Source organism: Megalopta genalis, chromosome 3, assembly GCF_051020955.1.
Source record: "Megalopta genalis isolate 19385.01 chromosome 3, iyMegGena1_principal, whole genome shotgun sequence".
Taxonomy (NCBI): Eukaryota; Metazoa; Arthropoda; class Insecta; order Hymenoptera; family Halictidae; genus Megalopta; species Megalopta genalis.
Window position 1 is genome coordinate 12,036,771 of NC_135015.1, and position 25,816 is coordinate 12,062,586.

Here is a 25,816-nt window from a genome sequence, read left to right on the forward strand (position 1 = left end):
ATATCAGAAATTGCAAAAGAAGGGATCAGAAATCAGTCATTCTGACTGATTTGGTAGTTCTAGTGTTAAGCGACAATACCTTGAAAGTGAAGACATGTGACATGCAACGTTCCTTTTTGCAACCACAGACTTAAAAACTAGTTAGTACTGATATTACCGAGTTGCTACGCGTTACCGATAAATCTGTTGTACCAACACCCTATACTCGAATAATTCCGCCTGCAAAATGTCAACTACATCTTCGCGGTAGGGCATGATCATTTCCAGTAGTATAATTACACCATTACACCAGAGTAACTCCGTCGCCTCGGCTTACGTTCGTATGGCCAGTATGTTGTCGGGTATCTGACGAGTTACAGCCACCGCGAGTTTCCCGTAATTAGTTTTCATTCGCGCGGAAACGAATATTTCCAATCGCCGTCCAAGAACGATTCCATTTCTGCCGGTGACCGGATTCGGCGCGGATTCGATGCCGTTCGAAGGAATCCATCGGCCGTGATGTTGCAGACGATAACGCGATCATAAATCACGATAGCCCGCCTAAAAAGTGCGCCGCGTAAAAAGGATGTAAACCAGAAATCGTAAACTGCAGTTTAACGCGTAAGAGGTAAAAGGCGACAGAAATCCAATACTGCAGCTGAAAGTATGCGCGTAAAGTTCTTATCTGTAGGGGCAAGTGGCGGCGTTCCTGATTCGAGTGTGGATAATAAAAACGAGAAATTCGTCCGACGGTTTGTTCTAATTCCCGTGAACTATCTGCTGCCGTTAGTGCACCGACATTATTCGAAACCTGCATTATTAGTGTTGCTATCGGTCGCAGGAATTACGTCTGTGTATTTTTAAGAGTATGCCACTATTTTATGTCTCCGACTAATGTGTAATGCATTTTCGACGAAATTTGCGATTTGTTTGGAAGGCAAGTAGAGTATAAAATGAACAGTATACTTATTTCAAAAACGAATGAAGTATGCAAAAGACTGTATACTTATTTGTGAAACAAGTGAAATATACGCGGAATACTTGTGAATACTTGTATATGAGAAGCAATTGAAGTATATGTAAAATAAACGGTATACTTATTGAAAAAGCAAGTAAAGTGCGCAAAAGACTGTATACTTATTTGACGAACAAGTGAAGTATACAAAGAACAATACACTTATTTGAAAATCAAGTGAAATATACAGAAAAAACAATATACTTATTTGAAAAGAGTCACAGTACAACAGTATCGAAGAATGCACTCGAAAAGAAGAGAACACCGAGAAAAATATAACATCTTTGTAAAAAGTGTTAATTTTTATAATCCACGTTTCAGAAAACTATTTCTTGCAAGAAACGCGCGGGAATCGCTCGGAATACGTGAAAATTGGAACGAGAATCGTGTAAAACGGAATCGGATCGTACTGCATGAGAAAGGACTTTGTTGCAACGGGCAGCAATGACGTAGTGCTAATTTCTGCGTTTCTTGACGGGATGCTCCTCGTAAATTCGTTGCGTTCGTATCGTCATAAACAATTACACCGATTCCAGCGGGCGATCCTCTGCGAGGCGCGACCCGACGGAATTGCGCGGAACGAAATAAAGCTTCGAACAATTTGTCCCAGAAGAGGTGAACTGGCCCCGAAATTGTTCCGCCGGTGGCAGTGATTTACGGCAGTTGTAATCAGTTTGATTAACGCAGACAGCCGCGATAAATGCAGGCACCGCGAGGCTGCTTCAATTTGCAAAGAACCCGCCGCGCGAACGTTCGCCGAGCCTACGCCGTAAGTCTCGTTCTATCGACTCTATCGAGTAATATTTCATCGGGAAACACTTCGCTTTTTAAAACTTTATTAACCGTTTCCTGTTTCATGAGGCCAGCGACCTTCGACCGTATCGGATCACCGGAAATTAAACATATTTTGTCGCTTCTTCGAATATCCGCAACATTATTTCCCTTCACCGTTGGCCCGATACGCTTTTTACCGTATTCATCTAATTGTTAAATGTCCGTCGCTTCTGTTGTGAATTTGAAAGCGAAATATTACTACGGTATTAACTACAAAAATAGATAATTCGATCTGATGCATTTCTGACAGAAATGATTAAAACTACGAAACTGTAGTAAGGAATGTATCCTATCGTTTTTTAAAGATAGAATCCTCGTAGTTTCAACAATTTGAAAATGATCATTTCGTCTAGCACGGTAGGTTTAGCGTCGTTTTTCACTCATGAATATTAGTAAACGAAGAAATAAAGTTTCATCTTTTGCTTTGTCCAATAGACAAGCTATTTCCAGTTTGCACAAACATCCGCAATTGAATAATATATAATTGTACGTCAGCATGCAATGAGCCAGATTCAGAAGTATAACATTGTTTAGAAGATGAAACAAGAAGCCGTACAAATATACATATACTTCTACAAGAAACAATCTTGACTCTTTCAAAAAACAGCTAGCACAAATATTAAACTAGGAAAATGAGCTGGTAACGGAACATATTTTCCGGAATTTTGTCTTCCGTGCGCGGAAGGGTGCAACTCGGACACTTGGTCGAAACAGGGCCAGAATAGACGCGAGCACATTCGCAAAGTTATTTCGAAATGTGGCCTGCTTCTACGGAATATTTCGGCCGAGAAAATTAAAGGGCTAAATCTACGAGGAGGTGACGGAGAAGGGTGGCGGTCGGGCGGAGGGAGAGAAACTATTCTACTCTAACTAAACGTGCCCAGCAGCTATCTATCTACTCCGCCTCGCTCGCGGGACTTAATTTAGATTCGTGCGGATTAACTTCTAACTTTTGACCGACTCTCCAGCCAGCGTAAAACTCCTCGCGCCCCGATCACGCCATACCTATTCCTAACGTTCGAGTTTAACGCGCGATTGATTAACACACCTGAAATATTTGCGACGTGGTAACTGCTTTGTGCGGATCGACTTTGCTGCCAGGGATTGCGGGAATATAGGACGTCGCTCGCAGCGACGCAAAATTATTTGTTTTTTTTTATGTTGAGTTTCATCATCATAAGACTCTCGGTTTCTAAATTTATGAATATATTTAATTAAAGGTTATTTCATAGTAATAATTTTATTACCTTAATTATTAGCTGATGTCGGAGATTACGTAGAGCTTCTTGCGGCTTTTGTCAAGAGAAATCTTGGAGATTGTTGAATTTTTCAAAGTGGTCTTTTTATTCCCCAAAATCGAAAGTCATGCGGTAGCAAACCTGACACATGATCTGACATGATCTGACCTGACACAGGAAGTGATCTAAGATGCGGAGCAATTCAAATTAGAAACTGCATCACCATTTTGCATAATGGAAGCGACACTATTAACCACTCGAAAAGCGTGGATAAAGAGATAAATGATTTTGACGCTGATTCAGATGAAAAATTTTGACGAAGATTCGAATAAATAATTTTGACTGGAAAATTTCTGTTTATATCTATAAGTTTGTAGCAAACGACATCGCATACTGTATTATAGTGTCGTGACTACAAGCTGATTATGGGATTGCTGTTTTGATTATACGAAATGTCTCATTGCACCAAAATTTGTCATGATTGCACAACAATGTAGCTGGCGCGTGATGGGATTTACAAAGGCTAACAGTGTCGCGACTGCGAAACCGGCGTTTATTAGCAATGCATTTTCGAGACTTTCACGACTTTCGAGTCTTTACGGTTTCCTCAACGTAACTGCGATTTTACATTATTTAAATATGAAATTGAATATTACGTGTAAAAAATTTTTAGCGAGAAAAGAGTAACTTTCTATGTGGACGGGTGTTGCGAAACGCTTTTTTCCGTGGTGAAAATTGTGTTTATAATGGAATATACCGCAAACGCGTTTGTTACACGCGGACCATAAATAGAAGTAAAATGGTGTGATTGGATTACGAGATATTGAATAACCGAGTAAACACGGTATGTACTTTCAGAATTTTTACAACGCGCACCTAAATCCCCGAGCGAATTTAGGTTCCTCAAAAACCACGTAAATATTTTATTAAAAATTCGATGAAAAATTTTGTAAGGATAAAACGTCACTTTGGTTTGGCTAGTTAATGTTTCCTACTTTATAGAACTAGCTATTGATATTCTTAATCAAACAATAAGTGCATCTTCATGCAAATTCTGATTTTCCTTAAATTATTTCATAATTTGAATTAGTAAACAATTTCTTAAATCGACTAAAAAATTCTCAGCAGTCGAAATAGGTAAATCAAAATTTATCTAATTAGACAATTGATTAGATGATGATATATGATTGGATGATTAGATGCAATGAGAATATATAAAAAGAAGTTCTAGAAAATTTTAAGAGGAATAGAATTTTTGTATATTGTGAAACTCTGTCTATAATAAGTGTTCTAAAATAACTAGTTTTTATGAAACTTTTTGTCTTCTTTGTCTTCTGGACAAAAATTCTTAGTTTCATTGCTTTTTGAAATCTTATCAAGTCATAGCTCTGCGGGGATCCTACGTAGTTAGAAAACGTTGATCGACTTCGATGCACAACTATATAATTAGCAACGCGTGCAGAGGTGCATCGGAGACTAGGTACTACCGAAGTGTTCGAGGCACACCTAAACGGTGTACTCTGTTTCTTCACATAAAATAAGCTTACAAGGCAAGACATTAGGGGTTTCTGAGTGTCCTCTTGGGTCGTCTGCCCAGGAGTTTCCTACTAGTCTGCGGTTTCCAAGAGATAAGTACGGTCCACGAAAAGTATAATTCTCTTCGTTCATAGACGAGAAGGATGTGGTGTTTCTGCACTAATAAGATAACATCCAACGGCATTCTATATACCGTACACTATATTTTCCTTCTACGTTAACCTTTCCTCACGTTCCGGTAATTCGAAACGAAAATTAATTTCTACACTGTGTACTCGGTAAATCGCAGCCGCCGCGCTCCGTAACACCATAAACCAACATTTTAATTCCGTCCTGAGTATTCATCTTCTGTTTAGAATATGTACTCGAGATAAGGGCGTGCATTGCCTACGAATGCATACACATGACATTTTTCCGATGTAATAACTAAAAGCAATTACAGTGGAATAATTTTCTCGTTTCATTACGGATTCATTAATACTATTTTTACCGATATTTTGTATTTGACAATTCAGCGAATTAATTTTTCGATGAATGTGGATTCTTTAATAATCTCAGCGAGTTGAAAATAATACATAGCTAAATTACATACTAAATTACATAGTTAATACATACTAAATTTTTATTATAAATGTATAACAACCGCGGTCTAGCGATGACTATAGCAAAAGTTGAGAAGTGATTATTTAGAAAACATAGAACACAGGGAATAATTTGTATTAAAAATGACTAAAAGTTGTCCTTTAACCCCTTTGGTAGAAGTTGCGTTAAATAGAAATTATTAAAAGTTGTTTTCTGATCCTTTTGGTAAAAATAGCGTTAAACATAGAATGTGATTGAAAGCTAATTTACGATCAAAGATTTTTAGAATAAAGACTTTTATAATGAGTATAATGAGACAATCTTTGAGGCACGATGGAAATCCTTCTTCTGTTGAACATTGCTAATTGAAGACTAAGAAGATTGACTGACCTAGTTATAATTTATTCAACGCAACAGTCTACTAGGTCGTTAATAATTTCCTGGTAGAACAGATATTATATTTCAAAAACTCTCTCGATATTATTACATTTAACAAAATAATATTTCTCTAATTTATATTTATTTATGTCATGCGTTTCTCGTTGTGCGTTCAACGTTTATGAAACTTCAAAATTACAACAGAGTAAAATATATTTTCTTTACAACGATACCAATAAAAATAATTAAGATCCGTAAAATATTCCAATTTATTTAATGTTCATAGAAATACAAAATTGTAATTAAACATATTATGTCTATAGATTACAGTATTCGGGGCAGAGTTGGGTCAAATTTTATTCGTACGATGGATAAAATATAAAGACTAGCAAATAAAATTTCTCATTCGACATTATCGAATAAATATTCAATCGAGTAAAAATTTATCTGGATAAAAATTGATTCGAATAAAATTTTATGGGGCACTGTTGAATAAATATTTATCTAGATACAAATTTATCTGAATAAAATTTTATTCGAATAAGATTTTATTCAATTAAGGATTTATTCGTGTAGGAATTCGTACGAAAAATCAAATAAAAATAATTCATTTGAATGAGTCTTCATGAGTGATTTTTTAATTGAAGAATGATAGAATATAAAATATTTTTTTTATAGTTTATCGATTTATTTCTTCTACATTACTTACTTATAATAAAGAATTTTTCGATTTAGTCGAATAACAAATTATTTAAATAAAGAATTAATCGAATGCAGAATTATTCGAATAAAGAATCATTTGTATTATTCGAATGAAATATTCGACAAAAAATAATTTATTTGGATCATTATCTTAGATAAATATTTATTCGAAACAATCCGAATAATTCCCAACTCTGGTTTGGCGTAGTTAAATCTGGGCAGATAGTTAGGTGGCAATATAAGATCTTCTGATCAAGCATTTGAACTTGCTTTCCGCGGAGTTAATAAATCTGGTTTAATGAACCAACAATTAACCCTGCCTCAGTGAACGCACTCGAAGCGTCAGTTATTTCCATTCACGCGTTGCTATTCAAGTGTCGTACAACAGGGGGAGCACGGGGGGCGCGTGGGAAGGTGCTGGCAACGGTTAAGCACGCTTTCTGCGCAATAATGACCAGCTATTGCACAATTGGGAATTTCGCGCTGAATTTGAGCCACCGCATGTTTAATTCACAGGCCAGAGATTATTAATCTGATTTCCCACCTCTGCCGCACGTACGCGCGTTTAAAATTATCTCTCCGCGACCTATTGCGCTACACCGCGCCGGATAAAACTGTTAATCGTCGTACTTTAATCAGATTTTAATCCCCGAGACTCGGAAATATTACGCGGCCATCGAATCGCCCGATCAAAGCGACCGGATCCGCGGAATGTTCTTCATCAAACGCCGGGCCGTTCTTTATACCGGCGATAATGAACGAGCGATTTATGTCGTTTACAGTGACCGTTATTTTGGTGGCTGCGTTCACTCAAATTAAATTCAGGAAACCTATACAGTGTTAAATAATACTGCAGTTGAGGAAAGACGTAAACATCGTCCATGGCTACACTGCGGATTTTATACATTTATGACAGAAATGATTTGGTCGAATACAAAACGGTAAAAACATTTATAGAATTTAAGAATGCCGTTGCATTATTTTCAACTCGTCAAAATGATTAAGGAAGGAAATAAATGATTACGCAGCTCCGATATCTTGCAATTAGTGCAGATCATTTTTATTTTGTATAAAAATTCGCAGTTTACCAATCATCGATTTATCTTAGTGATCGTCCAAGTCAAGTTCAAATTTAAATTCGATTCTAATTCGATTCTATAAAACAAGACATACGAGTGGGTTAAAATCATAATGGCGTAAATGACATCTTCGAAAATGATGATTTATATTTTGAAATGTGATGTATACAGGGTGGGCCGGAATTCGTAGTACAAGCGAGCGTTTTCGAGAAAATCGACTTCAAAGTCTAAAAAAAAATGTTATACTATAATGCAGAATCAGCGTTTGTGCTCACTACGAATTCCGGCCCGTCCTGTATAAAATTCGAATAATCGTAAAGTTATGGCGACAAGCAATTTCAGCAACAGATTGTTCGAATTGTAGAAGATTTCTAAATGTTACGAGATATCGAGATTGGGAACACGGTACAAGTAAAACCGTCGCCTCCGCGTTTTCGAATAACAATGTTCAAGCTCGAATCGTTTCTAGAAACAAGGTATTTGGTACGCAAACGTTACCTAATAAAACCCGCCGTCTCCCGGCCACGTAAAAACAAAACCATTTGCACACAAAGTAACAAAAAAATTGTTCCCCATTTCTCGAGCCAACCCATCATAAAATATATGCTTGAAAATATTGAACGATTTTGACAACGTAATAAAAACGTAATAAAATTTGCTACAGCAAATATCAACCAACGATCGTGCACCTTTAACAGTCGAACGGTGGACCTTCTTGATAAAAAATATAATCGAGTATACTTAGAGTTATTTGTAATTTTATTTATCAATGTTTTGTCAAAACATGTTTCTTACGGTCTTCCTTCTAACCGCGTTAGTTTTTCCGTAGGTCTTAATGAAACATATGAAAGTTTATGTCAATTGCCAAGAACTAGACAGTAAAATAACAGTATTTATGCTGTGGGTCCAGATTGACCCGATCGTCCGCGTGTTAAAGCCAAAGTCTTGAAGCAAGACTATATATTCTCAATATTAACTCATTGCGCTCGGACATATAAAACATCTGATAATCATGGTACTTTCGACCATGAGAAGTCGAGTTAAACATCTCCACAATTTCAAGGAGGTCGGTTCGATGCATTATTTAGAATAAAATCCGAAAAATTCGAGTTATCATCACAAGCAACGTTCCAACGAGAATCCTTCCTAAGGTGGAAACCAAGCTGCTTATCTTGAGAATCACTCCGGATAAGCGATCACGAACAAGACATTAATCCGAGAGCTACGACCTTAAAGAACAGGCATGATAAAAAACAACGGTACGAGAAAGCTCGCCGTGGGGATCGTGCGAAAAAATCCATTGCGTCAAATAGTTTTAATTTCCGTGTTTCGCGAGGACTTTTACATATTACTTCTGCTCGGGCGCGTAATCAACGAAGGGGAATTCCTTATCTGGAACGGAATTAAACGGACGATCCCGTTTTAAACAGGTCCGACCGAAAAGAAGCGGGGGCGTTGCGTGTCCAGCGTCGCACAATGCACATTATCGCTCCGCGCGACACCCGTAAAAATCCTCGTTACGACGTATCTCGGCTCGGTATCGAAATGAAATCCCGTTGAAACGTTTAAGCCGATTCAACGCTATCGGATTGTTCAAATCAATGGTTTCTCTCGAGTCCGATTGCTTGATACCATCTGACGAATATACAGGATAATGCTCAGTTTGAAAAAGGAAGTAATTTTTTCAACCAATAGTTTTCGAGACACCTCGATAAACGTGTTTTTGATCCCCAACTTTGAGGGCTCTTTTCGCCCCTTTAATAATGACGATGGCCGATAAAATTATATTCGACTTAATATTTGGTATATATCAATTATATTTGTTATATAATTGTCTCCAAGTCTTATACTCACCCCACAATCTACAGATTTAAATCGCACAGAAAATCTATGGGATGGATTAGACCAAAGAGATAGAAAAAAACAGCAAGTTCAAAAAGTGAATTGCAAGCAAAACTAAAAGATGAACGGGATTCTATTTATTCAGAATATTTAAAAAAAAGTTATTTATAATATGTCCGAACGGTTGAATGGTATTATTAAACAAACCGGATTTGCGACAAAATATTATGATTGAGATTTTTCATAACTTGCGTAGTATAAAATATTTATTTTTCTCAAAATGTCCGAATATTAATGAGACATGAAAATGTGACAACTCTCGATTGAAAATGTATTGTATTAATAAATGTTATTGTTCGAAAAATAAGGATTCGTATGTTTTTATGGCGAATATTAATACGAGAGTAACTATATGCCTCAGCCAAGTTTCGTTAAAATCGGCTTGTGTAATCCCTTGTAAGTTACTCAAGGAGGGAGAAGTATTGAAGTAGGTTGTAATGGATGTTACTTTACCGAATCGATTTTGCGAAGTTGGTAAACCGGATTTCTCTGAAATCTCATCGAAGCGTTAACTATGGAACCCGACGAAAATTCACACCAGCCTGGGATAGGTCTCGGTTAACATTTTTCCGTTATTCTGTATATTTTCAGGTTACTTATTATATCCTGTCACGTAATAAGCTTAACATTTTGCGGACGAGCATTTTTAAAATACCAAGAATATTTCCTTCAGAGAACCAGACTATATATCAAAGATTTTAATTTAAAATTTATATCTTCTGGAATAATATATATAGTTCTGACGTATGTCGTCAATATGTCAACATTCGTCCTCAAAGGGTTAAATATATTCTGTTAAGATATATATCTCAAAAATATGTACGTATTTTTTTTATGAACACCGTAGGAGGGTTAACAACCCTTAACGATCCAGAAGTATTAATCCAGTTTAATACCGCCAAGGTCAAGCTATTTGTTATACGAAGAGAGATTATGTACTAAAGTTGTTTATATCAAGTATAAAAAAATTTATTTGATAGACAAGCCTACAATGATAAAAACAATGAAATCATTTTTACCGCTATACTATTAACCCTTTCATGGGCACAATATGAATTTTCAAGAATATTTCAATTTAATGAGAATTTTCAATGATGAGTGGGGGAAGCATAGTTCGCCTATGAAAGGGTTAAGAGTTCAAGTCGCCTTGTGTAATCTCGATATGTTTCTTTGTAAGTTACTCAAAAAGGGAGAAGTATTCGTGTAGGTTGTAACACAAATGTAACTTAAACGAATCGATCTTGCGAAGTTGGTAAACCGGATTCCTCCGAAATCTCATCGAAACGTTAACTATGGAACCCGACAAAAATTCCCACCAGGTCGGAATTCGATCCGCGCCGGAGAATCGCAGCCAGGAAGACGATTATCAAGAAGGCGCAGCTTCTTCCGTGAATCCGCGAAGATAAAAGGGATCCCGCTCGCTAACGGAGGCGTGTAGATTTCTCGCTTTGCGTGGGAGCGGATGTAACAATCAGAACGAGGACCCAGAGAGAAGGCTGGCTGTTGAAGAGAAGGGGGATCGATCGCAAGGTCTCGCGCGGCGCGCAGCCATCTCCGAGATGATCCGGTTTGTCCTTCTCCTCGTTCCGGTCTCTCTATCGACAATAGCCACCGATCGCTTGAATTTCGAAGCAATAGCTCGCGGACGCAATCGTCTATACGGTCTGCGGGTAGCGAGCGTATTCAATGAAATTCGATTATCCCGCACGATCTTATCGCTCGAGGGCAGGTGCAAGATCGTAGCATGAACCTGGGTACATCCAATTTCCGGGGAAGAATTACCTCTCCCCCGGATCTAAGACACCGGGAAACGCAGTCGTAACCGCGACTTAACTCGTCGTCGCTCTACCGTTCCGGCTTCCCTCAACCCTTTATCCTTAACCCTTCGCTCGTCTGTCGCTCTTTTACTTGTCCGTCTCTTTCTGGCCTGTCTCTGATCGCGGTCCTTCATTTTCTAGGATTTGCCCGATCTAATCCGATCTTTCCTCGTGGCCGACTTTCTTTGGCGGAGCTTTGATTCTGACCTGCAGGCGAGACTTCTGTTTAGCAGACCAGATTTTCTGAGATTACAGTACATATTTGGCGGAGAAGCGTTTAACTGTTGGATAGCTGGTGGTCGAATACTTGGATTTAGTTATCGTAATTACGCTGCAATGTTCGAAGAAGATAATTACGTAGAAACTTTAATATTTGGATCTATAAGTATCCTTCTAATTTTGAGAAACAATTGTAGCATATTGCTTTCCGAGACATTGATCTATCCGATTCGATATTGTATAAACGGAACGCATCGTTGTAAGAGGTCTAAGTCTCGAACATAATTGTTTGAGGAACATTTTGTAACCTGCCAGTGTGTCCGTACAAAAATTAATTTCTTATTTGAACAATCACCGACACGTAATTTTAAAGTATTCTTTCAAGTTAACACGTGTGTTTGCTGAGTTTTAATTGCCGATAAATTATGAGGAACTTGTAGAATAATAATAATAATAATAATAATAATAATAATAATAATAATAATAGTTATACTATTTACAAAGCACAAGTAAGGAATGAATCTAACGTAAATTGTATACCCTTTATCTTCGATGGTCTTTTACAAGAATAATATCATTGCTAAACTAAAAAGGATTAAACCAAGTGAAGAGATTGTATCCATGATTCTACCTGGGTAATGGGCTATCACCTAAATAGTACGATCCAAGGGTAGTCCAGCTGTTCTAGGAACGTTAACCGGCACGTGTCTGAGATGTTCTGGAATAGCGACGGTAGAGTCGAAGTGCTTTTTGGAAGTGATCGTGATTTTTCTTTAACTGGAAGAAGCTGTGTTCAAGCTTTCTTTCCTTCAAATATTCAACAAGAGTAAAGGTCAAATAATATTCCCGAGTCATCGTTTCCGACAAAGAAATAGTGTCTCTGTATTGAATATGATGCATACTGTGTTTAATGGAGCGAAGCGTGTGTTATCAACTTTTATGTTCAGAACATAACACAATGATTTTACATTGTGCTTCACAATTAAGAAGACGAACAACATTGCATGATTCTATGTTACTTACTAATTCCCGAATAAACACCTTCGGATTTTTCAACTCGAGATAATTCTACGAGCGCAAAGGGATGATTCTAACTTTTATCCTTTTGTTTGACCACCAGAAATTTCTACAAGCGAACTTCGTCTTTCTGTCTGGTTTATGTCCCTGCTTAAATCTTTGGGCGAAAATTTTCTACATAATTCTAACTTGTACCCCATCGCTAGCCCGACCAAAAAATACAAATTTTCTTTCTTTGCCAGTCTAGTAACATATATTTAGAAGAAACGTTCCAGAAAGAATTTATTCAAAATTTTTCATCGAAGAAGAAAAATGTTTCGAATAAAATTTAATCGAACAGTCTATTCGAAATATTACTCGAATAAAATTTCATCCGAAGAATGCATTCGAAATATTTTCCGAATTAAATTTTAATCGACGAATCTATCCGGAATACTTCTCGAATCAAATTTCATTCGAGGAATTTATTCCAAATGTTATCCAAATAATGTCAAACTCTCATGCAAAAAGGATATTACTCTGGAAGACACAAAACGCACCGACGAACAACGGCAACAGAATCAATTAGTCAGCTCTAGCGCAGCTCCACCAAGAAAGAAAATTCCGAAAGTAAGAATGTTTGCAGAAAAACCTAACCCATCTCCAGCAACGAGCTGCGCGTTCAAGCTTGGCTCCCATCGAAAAACTTTCACAGAAGGAAGCAACCCTGCGCCCCACCTCTCGACCCTTCGTCCCCGATGTTTCCCGTTTCTTTGGCTCGTCAATTCTTTCCTCGTTATTCCCGTTTCGAGTTGTTCGCCCGGCGTTGTCGCTAAGCTCGCGGCAGTGGCGTCGGCGAGTAGGTGTATCGCCTCAAGTGTAATTTTATTATCTCTCTCTCCTTCGGAGCCGCCTTTCAAGCCGGTCGCGCGCCACCCCTGCATTCGGCGCGCTTTAACCACGGTGCTCGGCACCGGTTCCGCGCTGTTATTTAAGCAGCGTTTCACCTCTGCTTCCTTTTTTCCTTCCCTTTACCGACCGCCGAGCTTCTCCACCCCCTAACAGCCGCGGCGCCTAGTTCTCGCCGAGCCGAGCGGAGCGGAGCAGAGCGGAGCCAAGCCGGTTCCGCGGCGTTCTTCTTTTCTAATACAGACGCGCGCGCTGAAGCTTCCCTTTTGCCACGTCGAAATTATGCAAAGAAGGAGACGATGGCTATCCGTAGCCGGCACACGGCCGCTGTGTGTTGCATTCGGCTCCGCCTTTGCCACCACCGGCGCGGTTACCTTCGTCTATGCTGGCTCCACCGGGCCAGGACCGTTTCCAAGACTGCGTCCTGCGGATAAGGGCACGCGCTATACTCCACGCTCTCGCTACGGACGATTGAGAGGAAACGTTCCAGTGCCTAAGTGCCGGGAATATGGTGCACTTTTTTCGGCTGCACGCCGTCCGAACCGTAAAAGAGAATTTTATTTTTACTCACGTTCGGTACTCTCGTTCTATCCTCCTCAACTCGCTTCTTCGCTTCGCCTTGCATCGACGATGACGTAGCTTTCGCCTGGGATTCCGGAGATTCGTGGAGATGTGCGAGCATTCGATTTATTTCGTCGGCGATGTTCATTTAATTAGAGTGCTACGCGGAGTGTTCAGTTGACAACTTTTTAAATCAAAATATCTCGAAAAGAACACATTTTTGTGAAAAATACAAAGCTTACTAGATTTTAACCCTAGAAAGATAACCATATGACAACGTACGTAAAAGATAACCATACGCTTCAGAGGCGCAAGCTTTTCTAAGGCGTCAATTTTATACTAACAATGGATATTTAATTAAGTTAATCTAGTCATTTTAAAGGTTTGGCATTATTGTAAAAATAAAATGCATTTATATTATATTTTTTTATATTTTAAGTAATTTTAAACTTAAATCACTAGACCTCTATGAAAAACGGTGCAGTCAGTTGTTTATTTCGCAGGCGCCTCTGCGACGTAGGTTATCTTTCTCGGGTTAAGGGAGAAATATGATTACTTTATTTGTGTTTTGATGTTGATCGTTTCGTAGGTTATCTGGAGGGTACAATTTTCTTTGAATGGATACTTTAAAATGAATTACTATTTTTATTTACAGATTTTCATTCTACGCGAGAAAAGAATAAATTTCTGTACGAAACGTTTTTTAATCAGACTTTCTCTTACGAGGATAATTAATGTTATTTTTTACCGATATTTTGTATTATACAATTTATCGAATTAATGTTGTGATAACTATAGCAAAAGTCAAGAAGTGATTGCATAGAAAACATAAATCGTAGGAAATAATTTATATTAAACATTTGTTGAAATACATAACTTCTTTATTTTTGTTATGATCGAATGCTGATAAATCAGTAACAGTTGCACTTTTTCACGTAACACTTGTTTGAAGAGCAATTGTTATTGATCTATCAGCCTTCCGTCACAAAAAGATAAAGAAGTTTTTTAAGTAAACAAATTTTTCATTTCGTTAAGTTAAACAAATCTTATTTAACGCTGGAAGCACTAAAAGCAGCTGTTTTATAAAAGTATCTTCATTATCCGAATAATCGTAAATTAGAAAATTAGTGACCCGTCATTTTGACGTGTTCCGTAAAGCTAGTATTAATTGAGTTCGGCTTGGCTCGGCACGTGAAATCTAAATATTCGCGCACTTGTAGAGATTCCGTGATTGTTGAGGAAGTGTTTGTGTTTACTGGGAGAACGGACGAACGAACGAACGATCGGTGGGCGATAATTAGACCAGTCTAGAGGTCGGCGAACTATGGTAAATTAGCATCAAGTGAAGTTAAAATGAAATTCTTGGGGGTAATGAGGACTCAATAAACATATAAGAAATTATATAAAAAGCGTGTTTCTTGTTACGACCGAAATCTTTTTCTTCTGGCATGTGAATTGCGAATGAATTTTAAGGAAGCAAATTCAACTGAAATTTCATATCGAACGCTATTAACCGCTTGAGTACAGATTTGTTCGAAAAAATTGTTACATTTGAAACGGTTTTGATTTGAGTGATATAATATACTAATATAATATACTATATATAATATAGTGTAATATAATATATTATATAGTGATATAATATACTAATATAATATACTATATATAATATAGTATAATATAATATATTATATAGTGATATATTATATTATATTATATTATATAGTGATATAATATACTAATAATATAGTAATTAGAAGTTTGAATGACGAATTAGACCCGTTATTTGTAACTTAGGCAAAACAAGTGCATGGCGAGTCTCAATCGTCAAATGTACCCAAAGGGTTAAAATTTGTGTTTTAGTATTTCCCTTTAGTTTTCATAAGTCTACCATTTATGGTCGCCAGATATAATGTTGTCTACTTTTCCAGTTATAATTCTAACAATTTTGAACACAACTTGATGTGATCGAGATGTCTGCAAAGTCTATAGCTGATTTCCAGAGTTCTCGAAAAAGTTCTAGTTCGACCCTTAACTACCACACCTATTAAAACTTACGTAACCACTATTAGCCATTACGTAACCACTACCGTTAACGTGTATTGCGTCATTATTGGCATAAAAGTGTTGAATAAAAACTCAAGATCAAATGTTCTTACTTTGCACATCGATAATGATCGGATCCATGTTCGATTGCGTTGAAGCAAGTGTATTGAAAACGTTATTTTTTTCTTATAATTTTTCTTATAATTACGAATAACAATTATGAATAAGAATTATGACTAAGAATTGTGTATAAGAATGAATAAAGGGTTAAGAACGGTTTACTATTTGCGCTCGCACAAGAAGCAGTTATTGCGAAAGATCACACTGAAAAGTAAATATCATAAATTGTTTCATGTATGAGCGTGTAGGATTTTTTCGCGTATAAAGCGATTGACTGATGAAAAAAATTGAATGCCCTATGAACGACTAAGCGTTAATCCATTTTTACGGGGAAATAAAGCCAGAGGAATCCAATAAACGGATTTCAATAGACTTATACGGAAACCTTTAGTGGGTGGAAAAAGGCAGGGATGACAGAACTTTATTACTGGAACTTCAAGCTCGCGTAAACTTTCGGCTCGCGATCGTAAACGGAATTAATGTCGTTCGAGTCAATTAAGTCGATAATTAAAAAGCTGGATGAGTTGCATTTGTATTATCCACTGTATGAATGTTGAGATCTCAGTGCGTTTCGAAGTTGCAATAATTCAGAATCATATTCTGTTCGAGAAATACAATTTAAGGAGATGTAACCGGAAGTTTTTGCATTAAGAAATAAAGTATTATAAATGGGACTTTATAATAGTTATACAAACTGTCACAATAATGTATCTAATAAGTTATAGTATTTGTAATAATTTATAACTTACTTTTTGATGTAAAACTTTCGGTTATCTCTGCTTCAATTATATTTCTCGAACAGAGTGTAATGAAATTATAATGAAAAATTATAATTATAATATATAATTGTAATTATACATATAATTTAATCTTGGTAAAAAAGCAGTGTAGAATAAAATTAATTATATCAGCGCGTATGCCCTATTCCATATCCTACTACTATTCTTTCGAGTAATTTAGGTGACAGTTAGTGGACCACCTCGTATACATACATATATATATATAGAATATATACATATAATTCTATAATTATATTATTTGTTTCTGTAGTTTGCTTGCAATGTTTTTCATGCAGCAAACGAAGCCTGGCATAGTAAGCCAAAGTGGCTAATGGTATGTAAAATAAAGTCGCCCTAACTTGGAACATTTTCTAGTCTACGGCGCGGAGAATGTTTTACGACGGCATCTACTTCTCAGCGCATAAATTTTGCAACGTGACCGTTATGAATAACATCGGCGTCAAAACTGGGTTGTAGAATCCACGCAGATAGAATTCAGAGCATTGTTCAACGTTTTACATGCATGTCTATCGCGTGATACAATTCAGTTTGTAGCATCGCAGCGAAGAACCGGCCGACGGAACCAATGCGATAAAGTTATACACATAAATAATTCGATATTTACGAACTCCGAGAGAATTTTTATCATCGCGTGCCTCTGCTATACTGAACTAACAAACAGCTATCGCAAAGATGAAAGACCAAAGAGATTTTTAAAAATAAAATCCTGAAATTGCTGAACGCCAGTGATTGAACGCAAGTTCTTTGAAAAATACAAATACGACGGAGTTCTTAATATGTTCTTAATAAATCGTTAAATAAATATTTCCGAGCGATATTATCTTCTGCAGAAATCCCGACTGGGGCACGTAGCACGAAATAATTAGCGAAGTAATAAATCGCAATAAAAGCTGGTTCGGACGTGAGAGGATTTCGAAAAATAAGTTCGGTCCAATGAGCGAATCAGCAGAATCCATCGGAACTAAGAAGATAATCTTCGGCGGGAGATAGATCCCCGGTGAAAGTACCTAGGGAAACGATATTAGGGCGTACTCACAGTGCACGTGCAGCATCATCCGTTTGCTGACTGATGGTGGTACTCCGTTACTTGCGATGCATAGGTAGGCGCCCATCTCGCTTCTGGTTACTTTCGACAGAGTCAGCGTTTCCCCTTGGGCGTTAGCCACTGCAATACACAAGCGAACGGAAAGAATTTCAAAATCCGTTCGACCGTATGCGATTTAATGACTTTCCTAAATTACTCGACACGCGGGCGGAACGTTCGAAGAATTCGTACAATCTTGTAAGCAGTCAACTGGCAAATCGTTTGTTGCCGTATAAACTTGGCTTCGCGATAAAATTGTCACGCGAAACTTCGAAATTAAATTGCTATTTTTAAATAAGATATGTGCATAATTTTTTTAAATCAAATATTGTTTAAGAACTGATCTGGTGTAAAATTGTCGGCTTACGCTAGGAGGAGCGCAACTTCATTATTTGCCAAATGTAATGGTAATTTGAAAATGTCCCGAATAATTTGATAATCGTGCGCAATTTTCAAAAATGTTCTGGTGTAGAATTGTTGGCTTATGTCATGAGAAATGTAATTTCTTTTTATGTCAAACGTTAAATAATCTGATAATTGTATAAAATTTTTAAAAATGTTCTAACATATTTAACATTGTTGGTTCACGTTGTGAGAGGAGTACATATAGTTTAATTTCTCGTCGAGCATTAAATGAACGATAATTTGAACATTTGAACATTTGAAAATGTTCAGAATAATTTGATAATTGTATACAATTTAATTAAGTTTCCTAACAGATTTCAAATTGTTGACTCATGAATGAATGTAATAATAATTTTCATGTCTACAAAAATACAAAATTGCATAAACATCCCCAGTTCGTTGGCCGAATGGTAATTTGTGAATGGTAATTTGAGAATGTTCAAAATAATTTGATAATCGCATACAATTTTAAAAAATGTCTAATGTCAAATCTCACGTTAGGATATTAAATTGCAATCATCCGGAATGTTTATCAAACACCACGTACTCAATGAGTACAAACACAAGAAACTATAAAAACTAAAACAACAATTAAAACTAAAAAGTAATTAATTAAATAAAATCGATATAGCGTAACGAACTGTCACTGTAGCTAAAGTATTTTCCTATCACGCAGACTTTGCTTCCGTGAGATTTTTCCAATTGCAGTTTCTATTACCACCTACGAGAATAGCAAAGACGAGCGCCTCGAAATACAAGTGTCAAATTGCTGTTCCTCGCCTTGGCTAGGGATCTGCCGAAGCATTGTCGAGTATTTGCGTGATTCGCCGTAACGCGAGGCAGCTCGGGAAGAGGTAAGCTCCGAAATACGAGCAGCGACAATCTCGTTCGACGAGGAACGAAAATTCCCGCGGATTTGAAGGACAGAGGGATTGCCATGCGCGGTTCATTTTATTCGACCGACGCGACGTGAAACGCGAAATCACCAAATTAGTAATCAGTTTTAAATTACCCGGCCGACTAGCAACTGATTGCAACATATTTCGAGCTGCCACAGCGAACTGTGACGAACAAAGAATCCGCGGGATTGAAAAAACAAAAGACACCATCGTTCGACAATGCACGCGGAGCTCGGAGCTTAAATGAATTTTCACGATTGTGTTTCTATCAACCGTTTTGGTTAAGCTCGCTCTTTCCGGTTTATTCATAAAGCGGCAGTTTGATCTTTCGGTGTACAGTGGCGTCAGAAAGTATTCGAACATGAAATCTTCAGGTTCTCAGAAAACGTCTTTGAAGAAAGTCGCGCAACGATGAATCTCGACTAATTTGAAATCTTCGTCTGAAATAAGTTTACACTATGGAACGTCTCAAACACAAAGCGTCCTTTTTTTCAAGAATTAGTTAATCCATCGCAAATATGAAGAATAAGGCTCCCAAAAAAAAGGAGTTCCAAAAATCTTTCGCACTATTATTTTCTGAGTTTATAAGTTACTGAGTTTACGATACCTATTATTTAAGGTTGAATTCTTTTCACAACAAATTAGGGATCCCACCTTTTTGTAAATTGTGGACCTGTCGTCTTCAAACTAATCAATTATTTTTTCCATAAAGATTAAACGAGAACTGCGGGTTATTGACATATCTATTATATTATAAACTAATATAACTCACGTGGAAGTACGATATCCGGAATATTCGGCGGTTTTCAAGCGATGACGTGAAATTTATGGACAGGCGTTGTCGGTCGAATAAATTTTTTGTCGACGATGTTCGGATTCCGCAGAAAAAGAAAAATAGTTTTTCGAAAATCTGTCATGACTTATGATTTTGCGCATATAGGCCGAGATTGATAGGTGGCTTTGATTTCGACATTACCCTGTTTTCAATCTCAATTTGATCGTTTACGAGCCGTTCTATTTACTTCGGGGATCTATTGCCATATCGTTGACACCACCATTTGTCAATCTCTTTGCATACCTGGGTTCTAACATTTTGTCTTTTAAGAAGTCGTTGCAGTAATTTATAGTGACATTGAGTATAATGCCCGAATTTGGGACAGTTCATTTTTCGCTATATGTATTAACATTGTAAAAGTAATTTCGGCTTTCCAAATAAATACAACCGAATACATACAAGTGTGTAAAGAATATAAGAAATATCTAATAATTTATAAACATTTTTAATGAATTGAAAAGTCAGTTAATCTGTTAATTAGGTGATTTTTTCATTTCTAAAACCAGTCAAAACATAATAATAAGAGACAAATGATATTAACGCAATGAACATTTTAATAATGAAGTTCTTAAATAACATAATAATTATTGTATTGCATAAATTGTAGGTTGTAGAAATCGTCAAGGAATGCTAAAATGCAAAATCTAGTATTTAACATAAATTCAATTAATCTCACAAAAGTGAGATCTCGACTCCACTTTTTCATGTCTACAAAAATACAAAATTGCATAAACATCCCCAGTCCGTTAATAATTATTAGACATGCACTTATATCTTTTAAGAAACATTTCATTCTTCGCGGTAAATCAAGTTCGCCGAGATTTTTTTGCTCGATAATGAAAAAAGATGGTTCACTTAGAAAGTTACCGCAGTTTAAAAGTCTTTAGCATATTTCGCGCAGCTAGAATAATTCACAATTAGGGAGGTAGCACTTACTTTTCGTTTTGCCACCGGAGAGACCGTCCCGGGAAATAATTTCAGTGCCGTCTTCTCGTTTCCAAACGATCTCAGGTTTCGGGTATCCGCGAGCTTTGCACACCAATTTTGCGGATGCGCCCTCGGGTACCATCAGATCGTTCGAGGTTTCCTCGGATATTATATCCGGCGGTATCACCACTTCCAGGAACGCAATCTGTAAGGTCGATTTAATCGATAAATCAATTACCTTTCTCTACAAACCAGAACTTTTATTCATGAAAACATTGTTCGGAAAATTTGATCCATTCTTGCACGACGCTGTTGAACGTAATTAAATGTTGTTGCACAGTTAACGTAGCAGCGTATAATACAAATTTGTTTACATTCTGTTAGGTTCCAAGTTAATCGTGGAACGGAACAAACTGTTCGCACAACATTTTCACGAACAGGTAATTACCATGCGCTTATTTACAAACACGGTAGAACCTCTGTTATATGAGATAAAATGAATACGATTTTGCAAAACGAAAATACAAACGACAATTGACGTGATTAAACAAATCAAACATGCCGATCCTATGACAATTTTTTAAGCCAACTTTCTGTGTCAGCTTCGTACCGAATCATAGTGAACAGATATATTGGAATATATTCCATAACGGAATAATAAAAATATTATTCACATAATAGAACTATCGAATAATAGATCTTTATGTATTAAAATATAATATTTATACAACAAATGTCCGCAAAATAGAGGTTTCATCGTGAATCACAATCGAACGAATCGTTTCATCTACAAGGATTTCCCGTCAACAATTTCATTATCAACACGATTCTGACGCATTTGAACAACGACAAAAGAGGGAATTACGCATTAGATACGAAAAAGAAATACAATGTTGACAACGTCACCCCAATGTTTCCCGTCCCGTATCTTCAGGGACAAGCAAAACAAAAAAATAACATGCCCGCTATCAAACGGGTTACAACAAAATAGAAGAAAAAAAAACAATCAAGATAATTTCGCCACGGTACCAATATATTCGATTTCACGGCCGAGCGTTCCGCACAGATAAAACAAATATTTTCGCCGCGGTCGCCGAAACGATCGAATCATCAAGCGTGTTTTAAACGAACGGGAACAACAACGGGGGTTGTCGTGTCTCTGACGATGGAAAATTTTCAATGAGATTTTTGAACATAGAATCCTCTCGGCAACGGCCCGCTGGAAACAAATACTTGCCGGGCGCGGAACGGATTTCACTTTAAAATGAATGCCCTCCATGCAAAAGCATCGCGCACAATAAAAATCTGACCCGGATCTAGGGTAAAAAGATTCTCCACTTCTCCGGGTATGTGCTTTATCTCCCTCCTTTACTTTTTCCTCTCTTTCTCTTTCTTTCTATCCTTTCTCTCGTTGCTCTCCCACGTTTTTTTATTGTGCGCGAGCTATTCCGAAGGATAGCCTTTCCTTACCTGACTCTTCATAGGATTCGTGTTGACCTGACACATATAAATGCCCCGATCTTCCCGGCGTACGGAGTGGATGCTGAGCGTCCACGTGTTGTAGTCGCTGTGCGTTACCGATAAACGCGCGTTGTTCGTGATCACGTGCTCCTGGATCGCCAGGATCGCCTTGGTGTCCGCTTTGATCCACGCCACCTGGCCTCACAAACCCATTTCTTAACAGACCGATCGACTTCCCGACGATTCGCGCCGCTCCGATTCTTATTTAACTTATCAGCTAGCATTATGCACAGGCTCTCGCTCCGTCAACGCCTTAACCCCGAGCCTAACGCTTAATCGTTAATCGATCCTAGGCCGCAAATCGTAGGATCGATCATATACGAAGTCGCGATCTTCTGTCACACGCAGCTCAAGGCCGACACTTACCGAGAGCGAACAAGGTAACTGTACTTGTTATAAAGTTGATCGATCACGTAAGTCGAACACGACTGTCGCGGAGATTGCTCGTATATTTGACGAGGATAATTTGTTTTCATCGATATCAATGCGCATAACGAAAGCAAATATCGAATAGATTTTTGAAAATTTAAATAGTAACGACTAAGGGAATTTTTAAAATTAAATACATATTGCTTTCGATCACTTTTACACGATCCTTGCGATCGTTGTTTTAATAAATATCTATTCTTCGCACTTTTTGTAGGCAAGTTATTTAAATATCCTGCCCGAAACTACTTCGGCAGAAATTAATTGACGTCAGACACCGTTTGTTAACTCAGAAAGTATCATTGAAAATGACTTTTCATTCGTGTTTTGCGTTATTTCGATATATCGGGAGAACGTTCACGCGAGCTCTGCATTGTTGAATATTTGTATACGCCTGTTTATTAAAGCTGCGACTTAAATTTTACGTGAAGAAAATTTGAAATATATTCTACGATTTTAATAACAGAGAGAACCGTTCCGACAAATATTGGCTAGAAAACGATTCCCGTTTTAGGTAGAATCACTTTCGGTTTAGAACAAGCTAATATAGCGTCCGTTGGTAATCACACACGCCCCGATGTACTGTGTAATTAATTGAGCTAGTGGCTCATTTCAGCCTACTTTTAAAACGCTTTGATGAACTTTGCTTTGATCCAGAACCCGGATTATCACGCGAATTTTAAACGATGTTAAGCCGTATTAATATTCATTTTACGGGCTATAATCCAAACTGTATAATATTGGGACCGATATTTATAAAACAGTGTTCTTAAAAGCGTAGAATTCAAAAGCAAACGAAATATTATTTCGTTCATTTCAGCACCACTTAATTAAACGACTTCTTGAAAATTCGATTTCAATTCAAATTCAATTACTAGAAATAATTCATTAACATAATAGTTTAGGTTGTTACCGGAATTCAGCGAGATTCAGTCCGATATCATCGAATCACGATTAAAATGTAACATTTGATTCGATTGCGGGCTGTGTCGCCGTAATTTCATTAATTATTATGAAATTACGTTAGTGATTTAGTCATTTATGTGCAAACTCGATAGTAACGAAAATTTCATACTATTTCTAATAGGATCAATAGTATTCCCAGCGAAAGAGATATTCAGATTAGTATGATATACTTAAACTGGAATTTGCAAAAATTCTGGTAATTAAGGAGTCATTTGGAACAATGAAGTAAAACAGCCAGTTTTAATTGTTGGTATTAACCCTGTAACTCTTCGAGTTTATATGATGGAGGCAATGTATTAGGCTCTTCAAATATTTTTATTCATTGAAGTCAAAATTGAATTCTACAAACAAAGTCTTACTTTTATTGTATTTTTACATTAATATCTTTTCATATAATAAGCTTAAAAACAATGTATGCACAGTTTCTAAGGATGTGGGATCGTTTTAGTTGAGTCTAGACACCATTAATGTAAATTTTCATGAGCGTAGTAACACGTATATGGTCCGTATGTCAAATAGGTACATTGTTTAATTTGTGGGTATTTATAAAAAATTTATCAATGAAATTTTTCAAAAAAAATCAATAAAACCGTAAAATTTGGCAGGAAACTTTGGACGAGTCGACACGACGATTTTGTAGAATATACGTATATCAATGAATTTTCATTAAAAAATAACTTGAAATACTTCTGATAAGGGTTAATATAAAAAGTTGATACTTTTCCTACGACTCTTTATCATTTTAGTAGGCCCTGGTAGGGTTAATCGCTGCATAATCAGATCACATTTCAACGAAATCACGTTCTCAGCGGGGCAAGGGGTGGCTGGCCGATGTTTCGCGAAAAATCTCGGCGAACGGCGGTTCGGGGATGGGGAAGCTTCCGGCCCTTATTTCGCATAGATATTATTGGCATGAAATTGAACCCCCGGCATGTCGAATATTTGACCTCGCGTCGCTTTGAAAGGCTATCTATCAACCAACAAAAGAGGTCTGCGGTTCTTATCGATAACTCGAAAGCGGAGTGTACAGGGAACGGTGGGGGTCGGGGGTGAGACACGAACGGCTAGATAGAACCGAGAGAGGCAGGGTAGGGCTTTGAGTGTTTGGTACTGACGGCCCTGTGAGTGCCTCCACTTATAATACATTATACGAGGATAGTAAACCCCTTCCCTCGCCCCTTGAGCCGCCCCTGACACCACCGCCAACCCCTCTGCGCGGTCCTCTTCCTTCTGCCTCCACCCCCTAGCGCCTTACCCTCGAGAGCTCCAAAAAACGAGCTCTCTTCGAGAACTGAAAAAGTCTCCGGACGACAGATGCTCGCGACTCTGAAACATTTATGCCACTTTCCCTCCTTTCCCTCTCTTTTCTCTCCCTTTCTGCCTTCCTCTCGCTCCCTCTTTTCCGTGCCTTCCACTCGTTTTCGTTCCAACGAGCCACCCTTTGTCCAGCCGATTCGTCGAATGATGATCGATGGTGCGCGTTTCGCGACTTGGCAACGTGAAAGTTAAGCTCGCTGGGGGATTCTCCGTCGAGTCATCGTCTGCTCTCTTATGGGGTTACTTACGCCGCGGAACCATAAAGGGTCGGTCGTATTTGAGAATATCTTGTCGATGTATTTTATTATTTGGTGCGGATACTTGAATTTCAGTTTACTGACTTCCGTGTGATCTTTTAGAATGCTTGGTTTTCAAACAATTTTGAAAATTCTTAACGGCAATGATATACTTTCTAGCTTAAAACGGTGTCCGACTCAATTACTTTTTCCTATTTTTCTTAGCCGTTCCTTGTTCCTTGCTTCAAATAAATTTATTACTGTTTAATATCGTTCGTTAACGATATACCTAAAGTGTGCCTAAACTTGAATAGGTTACTGCACGTACAATTATTCTTACTAACCATATTTATATAATTGTTTATATCAGTTAAACATCTTTAACACCTCAACGACGGGATCCGTATGAAATATCGACCTTTATATATTAATTCGAAAATAATGTTACAATCTTAACAATTATTCTCATGTAAATACATCGATAAAA

General features: G+C 37.4%; 1 protein-coding gene and 1 long non-coding RNA gene across 5 annotated transcripts in view; one reads left to right on the plus strand and one right to left on the minus strand.

The window, feature by feature from the left end:
* Window positions 1-25,816, plus strand: part of LOC117229658 (uncharacterized) — a 233,565-nt gene that overhangs the window by 52,423 nt on the left and 155,326 nt on the right. The window lies entirely within an intron of this gene.
* The window catches only part of LOC117229651 (lachesin), a 314,228-nt gene that overhangs the window by 36,555 nt on the left and 251,857 nt on the right, over window positions 1-25,816 (minus strand). For all 4 annotated transcript variants that reach the window (XR_004492603.2, XM_033486268.2, XM_033486270.2 and 1 more), the window contains 3 exons: window positions 22,334-22,519; window positions 20,873-21,068; window positions 17,750-17,878 (listed from right to left, as the gene is read on the minus strand). Coding sequence is in view for 3 of the 4 variants with exons in the window: in XM_033486268.2 (XP_033342159.1) it covers window positions 17,750-17,878; window positions 20,873-21,068; window positions 22,334-22,519 (511 nt within the window). In the remaining variant the exon portion in view is untranslated. The remainder of the gene's footprint in view (window positions 1-17,749; window positions 17,879-20,872; window positions 21,069-22,333; window positions 22,520-25,816) is intronic.